An 11,808-nucleotide genomic window follows, 5' to 3' on the forward strand; every position below is an offset into this window, starting at 1 on the left:
GACAAGTGGACTACACGTCTCGAATGCTCAGAAAGTTAAGCTCACATTGCAAAAATCTTATTGACTAAAATGACGAAAATGATACAGTACTGCTGGCTGGTGGAGTAGGCTAGCTAGCAGTGGCTGCGTTGTTGACTTTGAACGTGTAGCTGGCTAGGTAACCTCGATAGTTTCAGTACTACACCTTGTCATGATACAAAAGCAACTTTGTAGCTAGCTAACATAACACCAATCAAGACGTTCCTTTGTAATGTATTTAGTTTCTACAATGCTGCTCGTCGGTAATAGTTGGCTGGGTTTGGAAAAAAAAAAAAAAAAAAAATAAAAAAAAAAAATGCAGTCGCGGGGGACGGAAATAGCTGGCTAGCTAACCTCGATAATTACTAAACTACACAGTTACGACTGATGTTCTGTTCAGTCGTAACAGCCCAGATCTAGTCTCACCTGATGTTCTGTTCAGCCATAACAGCCCAGATCTAGTCCCACCTGATGTTCTGTTCAGACATAACAGTCCAGATCTAGTCCCACCTGATGTTCTGTTCAGTCATAACAGCCCAGATCTAGTCTCACCTGATGTTCTGTTCAGTCATAACAGTCCAGATCTAGTCCCACCTGATGTTCTGTTCAACAGTCCAGATCTAGTCCCACCTGATGTTCTGTTCAGTCATAACAGTCCAGATCTAGTCCCACCTGATGTTCTGTTCAGACATAACAGTCCAGATCTAGTCCCACCTGATGTTCTGTTCAGACATAACAGTCCAGAATAGACATCTTTGTTCATCTTCTATCTAAAGGTTATTATAGTTCTATGTATCATATCTGTCTAGTTCTATCTATCACATATGTCTAGTTCTATGTATCATATCTGTCTAGTTCTATCTATCATATCTTTCTAGTTCTATATTTCATATCTTTCTAGTTCTTTCTATCATTTTTCTCTAGTTCTATCTATCATATCCTTCTAGTTCTATATATCTATGTATATTTAGTTTTACCAGTGACACCAATGTGTTCATATTGTATTTTCTTTTGAAGTGATGTTTCTTTGTCTTGCTGTGACAAGGTTCTCACCACATCCTGGTTTTGTCATCACAACACGCCATGTTCACACAGTTGAACCTATTTCCTGTACATCTCTCTGACACACACACACCTTTTCTCTACACACTCTCTCACACACACATTCTCTCTCTCTACACACCCTTTCTCCATCTCACACTCTCTACATACACACTTCCTGTCTGCTAAATAACAGTGTCAGGAATATCATCTATCATGGTGGGCTACTGTCCCATCTGTGGGAAACCCGTCTACTTTGGTGAGTGCAGTGTGTGTGTGTGTGTGTGTGTGTGTGTGTGTGTGTGTGTGTGTGTGTGTGTGTGTGTGTGTGTGTGTGTGTGTGTGTGTGTGTGTGTGTGTGTGTGTGTGTGTGTGTGTGTGTGTGTGTGTGTGTGTCTCCATGCTCTGAACAGTCTGTCATGACTCACACACAGACAACAGGAAGTGTCTTCTCTGAGGAAGCAGACTGTTCTGTAACACACCAGCTACTCTCCAATACTCTAACCTGGTGTCCTTTCCTTTCTAAGCAGCTTTCTTTTCATCCTGGGATAAGTCTCTTTTCCTTCACTGGCTGGGTTCCTATAGACTAACCTGGCTTCCTTTCCTTCACTGGCTGGGTTCCTATAGACTAACCTGGCTTCCTTTCCTTCAGAGGCTGGGTTCCAATAGTCTAACCTGGCTTTCTTTCCTTCAGAGGCGGGTTCCTATAGTCTAACCTGGCTTCCTTTCCTTTAGAGGCTGGGTTCCTATAGTCTAACCTGGCTTCCTTTCACCTGGGCTCCTTTCCTAAGTCCTCAATTGACATGAGACATCAGACTGGTCTCTCACACTTCGGCTTTGTTCACATACCAACTTGCCTTCCTTTCCTTTAGGGACTTGCATTATTTGCATATATCCGGTACAGGAACTAGGGTTGCAAATGAAAGGTATATTATTGGAAAATGTCTATGTTTACCAGGAAACTACCAGAAGTTTGGTAACATTTACATTTTAGGGGGAATTTTATCAAATTACATCTGGTGGTCTTTTTGTGCTTAAGATTATCACATGAGTCTGTAATTATCTCTGGCCCTCTGTGTGTCCTTATCACATGAGTCTGTAATTATCTCTGGCCCTCTGTGAGGCCTTATCACATGAGTCTGTAATTATCTCTGGTCCTCTGTGTGACCTTATCACATGAGTCTGTAATTATCTCTGGCCCTCTGTGTGACCTTATCACATGAGTCTGTAATTATCTCTGGCCCTCTGTGTGTCCTTATCACATGAGTCTGTAATTATCTCTGGCCCTCTGTGTGACCTTATCACATGAGTCTGTAATTATCTCTGGTCCTCTGTGAGGTCTTATCACATGAGTCTGTAATTATCTCTGGTCCTCTGTGTGTCCTTATCACATGAGTCTGTAATTATCTCTGGTCCTCTGTGTGGTCTTATCACATGAGTCTGTAATTATCTCTGGTCCTCTGTGTGTCCTTATCACATGAGTCTGTAATTATCTCTGGTCCTCTGTGTGGTCTTATCACATGAGTCTGTAATTATCTCTGGTCCTCTGTGTGGTCTTATCACATGAGTCTGTAATTATCTCTGGTCCTCTGTGTGGTCTTATCACATGAGTCTGTAATTATCTCTGGCCCTCTGTGAGGCCTTATCACATGAGTCTGTAATAATCTCTGGCCCTCTGTGATTGTTTTAAAAAATATGTATATATTACAAGGCTGAATCATTAACCTTAATATATCCCATAAACTCAGTAAATATCATTGGTGTTTAATATGAGGGTCTCAGCATGACATATTCTTTATATGTTTTTACACTTGTATTTGTTTTACTGTCAGAATGTCTTTGTTGTAAATGTGTTGGAGCCAAACTGATGTCAGTTGTTAAATAAGTCAATAGTTGGAGTTAATAAAAATAATGCTGTTGTTGATTAGATGATTTATTCATTAATTATCTATTGGACAATATAGACACAGACACAATATATAGGAATACATTTTTACTCAAGTATAAATTCCCAAAGTTACCATAGAAGATTCCAGTAATTTTGGTAAATTACCGGTAGCTTAGCAACTCTAACAGGAACCTAACTTGTAAATCAAATCAAATCAAATGTATTTATATAGCCCTTCTTACATCAGCTGATATTCTCAAAGTGCTGTACAGAAACCCAGCCTAAAACCCCAACAGGTGTAGAAGCACGGTGGCTAACTCTATAGTCAAAGTGCAGATCTCTCTCTGAATGGCAGACACCATTTGACCTCTAACCCCTACTATCCTCTAACCCCATTGGTCCATGACAGACATTTGCTCTCTAACCCTTGGTATCTTCCAACCCCACTCGTCCATGACACGCAATCTCTATTGCACTCAACACTGCCCTTTCCCACCGGGACAAAAGAACACCTATGTGAGAATGCTATTCATTGATTACAGCTCAGCGTTCAACACCATAGTGCCCTCAAAGCTCATCACTAAGCTAAGGACCCTAGGACTGAACACCTCCCTCTGCAACTGGATCATGGACTTCCTGACGGGCCGCCCCCAGGTGGTAAGGGTAGGTAACAACACATCCGCCATGCTGATCCTCTAAACTGGGGCCCCTCAGGGGATCGTGCTCAGACCCCTTCTGTACTCCCTGTTCACTCATGACTGTATAGCCAGACACGACTCCAAGACCACCATCAAGTTTGCCGATGACACAACAGTGGTAGGCCTGATCACCGACAACGATGAGACAGCCTATAGGGAGGAGGTCAGAGACCTGACCATGTGGTGCCAGGACAACAACCTCTCCCTCAACGTGATAAAAACAAAGGAGATGATTGTGGACTACAGGAAAAGGAGGACCGTGCACGCCCCCATTCTCATCGACGGGGCTGTAGTGGAGCAGGTTGAGAGCTTCAAGTTCCTTGGTGTCCACATCAACAACAAACTAACATGGTCCATGCACACCAAGACAGTCGTGAAGAGTGCATGACAAAAGTCTATTCCCCCTCAGGAGACTGAAAAGATTTGGCATGGGTCCTTAGAATCTCAAAAGCTTTTACAGCTGCACCATCGAGAGCATCCCGACTGGTTGCATCATTGCCTGGTATGGCAACTGCTCGGCCTCCGACAGCAAGGCACTAGAGGGTAGTGCGTACGGCCCAGTACATCACCGGGGCCAAGCTTCCTGCCATCCAGGACCTCTATACCAGGCGGAGTCAGAGCAAGGCCCTACAAATTGTGAAAGACACCAGTCACCCTAGTCATAGACTGTTCTCTCTTCTACCGCACGGCAAGTGGTACCGGATCACCAAGTCAAGGACCAAAAGGCTCCTTATCAGCTTCTACCCCCAAACCATCAGACTCCTGAACATCTAATCAAATGACCACCAGACCTCTCTTTTACACTGCTGCTACTCTCTGTTTACTATCTATACATAGTCACTTTAACTCTCCCTACATATTACCTCAATTACCTCCACTAACCGGTGCCACCTCACATTGACTCTGTAACGGTACCCCAATATAGCCTCACTATTGTTATTTTACTGCTGTGTAATTATTTAGAACTTTAAAAAATATATGTTTATTTGACACATTTTTTTCTTAAAACTTCTTAAAGCTATGTTGGTTAAGAACTTTTAAGAGCTTGTAAGTAAGCATTTCACTGTAAGGTCTACTACACCTGTTGTATTCAGCATTTCACTGTAAGGTCTACCAGCACCTGTTGTATTCAGCATTTCACTGTAAGGTCTACACCTGTTGTATTCAGCGCATGTGACTAATACAATTTGATTTGATTCAATTTTTGATTTAACCCCTGGTATCCTCCAACCCCAACGGTCCATGCCAGATATTTGACCTCTAACCCCTGGTATCCTCTAACCAGATTGGTCCATGACAGACATTTGACCTCTAACCCTTGGTATCCTCTCTCCCCATTGGTCCAGGTGAGAAGAAGAAGTCATTGGGGCGGGACTACCACCCTCTGTGTCTGAAGTGTCAACAGTGTCAGAGACAGTTGACCCCGGGACAACATGCTGAGGTATGGAGAGAGAGGGAGGGAGGGAAGAGGAGGAGGGAGAGAAGGGGGACCCCAGGACAACATGCTGAGGTATGGAGAGAGAGGGAGGGAGGGAAGAGGAGGAGGGAGAGAAGGGGGACCCCAGGACAACATGCTGAGGTATGGAGAGAGAGGGAGGGAGGGAAGAGGAGGAGGGAGAGAAGGGGGACCCCAGGACAACATGCTGAGGTATGGAGAGAGAGGGAGGGAGGGAAGAGGAGGAGGGAGAGAAGGGGGACCCCAGGACAACATGCTGAGGTATGGAGAGAGAGGGAGGGAGGGAAGAGGAGGAAGGAGAGAAGGGGGACCCCAGGACAACATGCTGAGGTATGGAGAGAGAGGGAGGGAGGGAAGAGGAGGAGGGAGAGAAGGGGGACCCCAGGACAACATGCTGAGGTATGGAGAGAGAGGGAGGGAGGGAAGAGGAGGAGGGAGAGAAGGGGGACCCCAGGACAACATGCTGAGGTATGGAGAGAGAGGGAGGGAGGGAAGAGGAGGAGGGAGAGAAGGGGGACCCCAGGACAACATTCTGAGGTATGGAGAGAGAGGGAGGGAGGGAAGAGGAGGAGGGAGAGAAGGGGGACCCCAGGACAACATGCTGAGGTATGGAGAGAGAGGGAGGGAGGGAAGAGGAGGAGGGAGAGAAGGGGGACCCCAGGACAACATGCTGAGGTATGGAGAGAGAGGGAGGGAGGGAAGAGGAGGAGGGAGAGAAGGGGGACCCCAGGACAACATGCTGAGGTATGGAGAGAGAGGGAGGGAGGGAAGAGGAGGAGGGAGAGAAGGGGGACCCCAGGACAACATGCTGAGGTATGGAGAGAGAGGGAGGGAGGGAAGAGGAGGAGGGAGAGAAGGGGAACCCCAGGACAACATGCTGAGGTATGGAGAGAGAGGGAGGGAGGGAAGAGGAGGAGGGAGAGAAGGGGGACCCCAGGACAACATGCTGAGGTATGGAGAGAGAGGGAGGAGGGAGGAGGAGGAGGGAGAGAAGGGGGACCCCAGGACAACATGCTGAGGTATGGAGAGAGAGGGAGGGAGGGAAGAGGAGGAGGGAGAGAAGGGGGACACCAGGACAACATGCTGAGGTATGGAGAGAGAGGGAGGGAGGGAAGAGGAGGAGGGAGAGAAGGGGGAGAGAGGAAAGGGGGTTGAGAGGGAGAGGAGTATAGCGGAGGGGGGAGACGTAGGAGGGAGAGGGGAGAGAGGAGAGAGGGAAGGGGGAGAGAGAGTGAGTCAGGGAGAGAAGGGGAGGGGAGAGAGGGAAGGGAAGGGGGAGTGAGGGGGGAGAGATTGAGACGTGGAGGGAAAGATAGTGTCAAGTGTCAGAGACAGCTGACCCCAGGACAACATGATGAGGTACGAAGACATGGAGGGGTAGTGTGGGGAGGGAGTGAGGGAGGTGGGGTGGAGAAGGTCTGTCCGTCCGTCCGTCCACATGTATGTGTGTATCTATGTATCTCATGAACTAAGATGTTTTCTGTGCTTTGTGTTTCAGCATGATGAGAAACCCTACTGCACTAACTGTTACATGAAGATGTTTGATACCAGAGGTAGATACTGCTTGGTGATGTACTTTAGCTGGTGTGCGTCCCAAATGGCAGCCCCCCTCCTCTCCCTCCTCCTCTCCCTCTCTCTCTCTCTCTCTCTCTCTCTCTCTCTCTCTCTCTCTCTCTCTCTCTCTCTCTCTCTCTCTCTCTCTCTCTCTCTCTCTCTCTCTCTCTCTCTCTCTCTCTCTCTCTCTCTCTCTCTCTCTCTCTCTCTCTCTCTCTCTCTCTCTCTCTCTCTCTCTCTCTCTCTCTCTCTCTCTCTCTCTCTCTCTCTCTCTCTCTCTCTCTCTCTCTCTCTCTCTCTCTCTCTCTCTCTCAGCAGGCAACAGGAGAATGATGTCAAACTGTCACAGCTCAGCCTCCTCTTCCTCCTCCTCCTCCGAGGAACCAGTCTAACCAAAAAAACCACCAAAATACAACCTAATGAGAACTAACAGCCCATCAACAAGGATCTATGCTCAACAAACCTGACATTCAGCCATCAAGCCAACGACCAACCAACTAGACCCAACATTCAGCCAACCAACATTTGACCAACCAAGAAATACTCTGAAAGTCCCCCTCTTTCAGTCAGTCATAAAACAACTACCTTGACCACAACATTGTGTTCAATGGAGACAACGGTTGTTCTTCAATAAAACAGAAGCTTCTACAGTCGTCTGGTTGAAGTGTGTTAAACACAGAGTCTCTTTAGGCATCAACACACATCCTACACTACACATGTACTGGAGTACACAGACACACATCCTACACTACACATGTACTGGAGTACACAGACACACATCCTACACTACACATGTACTGGAGTACACAGACACACATCCTACACTACACATGTACTGGAGTACACAGACACACATCCTACACTACACATGTACTGGAGTACACAGACACACATCCTACACTACACATGTACTGGAGTACACAGACACACATCCTACACTACACATGTACTGGAGTACACAGACACACATCCTACACTACACATGTACTGGAGTACACAGACACACATCCTACACTACACATGTACTGGACGACACAGACACACATCCTACACTACACATGTACTGGAGTACACAGACACACATCCTACACTACACATGTACTGGAGTACACAGACACACATCCTACACTACACATGTACTGGAGTACACAGACACACATCCTACACTACACATGTACTGGAGTACACAGATACACATCCTACACTACACATGTACTGGAGTACACAGACACACATCCTACACTACACATGTACTGGAGTACACAGACACACATCCTACACTACACATGTACTGGAGTACACAGACACACATCCTACACTACACATGTACTGGAGTACACAGACACACATCCTACACTACACATGTACTGGAGTGGACACTCCCTAGTCAGATCATGTTTCAATACCACCAGAGTTCTGAACACACACACACACACAACACACACACACACACACACACACACACACACACACACACACACACACACACACACACACACTTGGCTATGAGGGTTTCAGCATGATATTCTTACTGTATGTTGTAGTCTGTCCAAGAGGAGAATCACACAAGACTGATCTCAGTTAATTCATACTGTATGTTGTAGTCTGTCCAAGAGGGGAATCACACAAGACTGACAGCCTGTCATTTTATTAAAAGCATTCAGTTGATTACATGGCAGTTTAGAGAGCAACATAATAACAATAATCTACTTCATAATCAATAATCAATATCATAACATTTATAATCAATAACATCATTATCTATATACTACTAACAATATCATAACAATAATCTACATCATAATCAATATTGTAACATTTATAATTAATAACATCATGAGAGGTAAACAACAACAAACCAAAACGACTTGAGGAAAAGATGACCCTTTTACTTTAAATTCTTTTACAAAGAATGACCAGATGACTATAATAATACATGGACTAATAATGGAAACACTTCAAGATAAAGAATCTAAGAGACACTAAATAAGATAAAGAATCTAAGAGACACTAAATAAGATAAAGAATCTAAGAGACACTAAATAAGATAAAGAATCTAAGAGACACTAAATAAGATAAAGAATCTAAGAGACACTAAATAAGATAAAGAATCTAAGAGACACTAAATAAGATAAAGAATCTAAGAGACACTAAATAAGATAAAGAATCTAAGAGACACTAAATAAGATAAAGAATCTAAGAGACACTAAATAAGATAAAGAATCTAAGAGACACTAAATAAGATAAAGAATCTAAGACACTAAATAAGATAAAGAATCTAAGAGACACTAAATAAGATAAAGAATCTAAGAGACACTAAATAAGATAAAGAATCTAAGAGACATTAAATAAGATAAAGAATCTAAGAGAACACTAAATAAGATAAAGAATCTAAGAGACACTAAATAAGATAAAGAATCTAAGAGACACTAAATAAGATAAAGAACCTAAGAGACTAAATAAGATAAAGAATCTAAGAGACACTAAATAAGATAAAGAATCTAAGAGACACTAAATAAGATAAAGAATCTAAGACAAAAGCAAAAAACAATACATTCAAAACTTCAATTTATTCTGGAAACAAAACAGACGTAATTGAGCTACTCTCTTAAAATAATCAAAACCCCATGTTACCCAGAACCCCATGTTACCCAGAACCCCATGTTACCCAGAACCCCATGTTACCCAAAACCCCATGTTACCCAAAACCCCATGTTACCCAGAACCCCATGTTACCCAAAACCCCATGTTACCCAGAACCCCATGTTACCCCAAACCCCATCTTACCCAGAACCCCATGTTACCCAGAACCCCATGTTACCCCAAACCCCATGTTACCCACAACCCCTTGTTACCCAGAACCCCATGTTACCCAAAACCCCATGTTACCCAGAACCCCATGTTACCCAAAACCCCATGTTACCCAAAACCCCATGTTACCCAGAACCCCATGTTACCCAAAACCCCATGTTACCCCAAACCCCATGTTACCCCAAACCCCATGTTACCCAGAACCCCATGTTACCCAGAACCCCATGTTACCCCAAACCCCATGTTACCCACAACCCCTTGTTACCCAGAACCCCATGTTACCCAGAACCCCATGTTACCCCAAACCCCATGTTACCCAAACCCCATGTTACCCAGAACCCCATGTTACCCCAAACCCCATGTTACCCCGAACCCCTTGTTACCCAGAACCCCATGTTACCCCAAACCCCATGTTACCCAGAACCCCATGTTACCCAAAACCCCATGTTACCCAAAACCCCATGTTACCCAGAACCCCATGTTACCCAAAACCCCATGTTACCCAGAACCCCATGTTACCCCAAACCCCATGTTACCCCAAACCCCATGTTACCCAGAACCCCATGTTACCCAGAACCCCATGTTACCCAGAACCCCATGTTACCCCAAACCCCATGTTACCCACAACCCCTTGTTACCCAGAACCCCATGTTACCCAAAACCCCATGTTACCCAAAACCCCATGTTACCCAGAACCCCATGTTACCCAAAACCCCATGTTACCCAAAACCCCATGTTACCCAGAACCCCATGTTACCCCAAACCCCATGTTACCCAGAACCCCATGTTACCCAGAACCCCATGTTACCCCAAACCCCATGTTACCCACAACCCCTTGTTACCCAAAACCCCATGTTACCCAAAACCCCATGTTACCCAAAACCCCATGTTACCCAGAACCCCATGTTACCCAAAACCCCATGTTACCCAGAACCCCATGTTACCCCAAACCCCATGTTACCCTGAACCCCATGTTACCCTGAACCCCATGTTACCCCAAACCCCATGTTACCCACAACCCCTTGTTACCCAGAACCCCATGTTACCCAGAACCCCATGTTACCCCAAACCCCATGTTACCCAAACCCCATGTTACCCAGAACCCCATGTTACCCACAACCCCATGTTACCCACAACCCCATGTTACCCCAAACCCCTTGTTACCCAGAACCCCATGTTACCCAGAACCCCATGTTATCCAGAACCCCATGTTATCCAGAACCCCATGTTACCCAGAACTCCATGTTACCCAGAACCCCATGTTACCCAAAACCCCATGTTACCCCAAACCCCATGTTACCCAGAACCCCATGTTACCCCAAACCCCATGTTACCCCAAACCCCATGTTACCCAGAACCCCATGTTACCCCAAACCCCATGTTACCCACAACCCCATGTTACCCAGAACCCCTTGTTACCCAGAACCCCATGTTACCCAGAACCCCATGTTACCCCAAACCCCATGTTACCCCAAACCCCATGTTACCCAGAACCCCATGTTACCCCTAAACCCCAGGTTACCCCAAACCCCATGTTACCCGAACCCCTTGTTACCCAGAACCCCATGTTACCCAGAACCCCATGTTACCCAGAACCCCATGTTATCCAGAACCCCATGTTACCCAAACCCCATGTTACCCAGAACCCGATGTTACCCAAACCCCATGTTATCCAGAACTCCATGTTTCTCTGGTGGTAAAAACCAAACTAAAAGGAATAATGGTGGTTGCAGTCACTCCTTTTAGATTTCTTCCAAGGTTCTAGAAAGAGAAACTAATTCTGAACTTGTTATTAAAATTAGAACCACTTCAGGTTTGTCACCACATTTTAAACATCAGTCCACTGCTGACCAATCCATTTAAAACACAAAACTGACCTAAGATCAGCATGTAGGGTCAGCTTCATTCTACTCCTACTCCGTCCCCTGGGCTGCTCTCTCCTCTCCCGGTCCAGCTTCAGCTCTGGAGCTCAGAGAGACCATCTCCATGGCATTGACATAAAGATCCATGCTGCTCACCCTGTTCACTCTCTTCTGCCTCCTGGTGGGCTAGGGAGACACAGCACCAACAGTCAGACATTTACTCTCTAGTATCTCCATTCTCTCTCCCTCCCTCTCCCCCTCACCCTCTCCCTCTAGTTTAAATGACTTGTAACGTCTGAGTAAATGTCTTTACCTTGTAGTACAGGTAGGAGGTGGTGATGGCTGTCAGTAGGATCAGCAGCACTACAACGTGTCTGATGATGAAGGCTGGCAGAGGAGAGGCTGCAAACAGAAACACATTTGATGAGGGGACTGATCATCATCACATAGATCTGTGGGAAATCTGTCAGTGACAAAGTT

The 11,808-nt window shown here is 45.5% G+C and overlaps 1 protein-coding gene across 1 annotated transcript; it reads left to right on the forward strand.

Moving 5' to 3' along the window:
- Positions 1-1,002: 1,002 nt before the first annotated feature.
- Positions 1,003-7,047, forward strand: LOC145878574 (cysteine-rich protein 1-like). The gene is made up of 4 exons (XM_082973941.1): positions 1,003-1,318; positions 4,992-5,086; positions 6,600-6,654; positions 6,974-7,047. Exons 1-4 carry the CDS (start codon positions 1,276-1,278, stop codon positions 7,045-7,047), a joined length of 267 nt encoding a protein of 88 aa, XP_082830067.1. The 5' UTR covers positions 1,003-1,275.
- Positions 7,048-11,808: the final 4,761 nt, after the last annotated feature.

The sequence above is a fragment of the Salmo salar genome, chromosome 04 (assembly GCF_965601325.2).
Source record: "Salmo salar chromosome 04, fSalSal1, whole genome shotgun sequence".
NCBI lineage: Eukaryota > Metazoa > Chordata > Actinopteri > Salmoniformes > Salmonidae > Salmo > Salmo salar.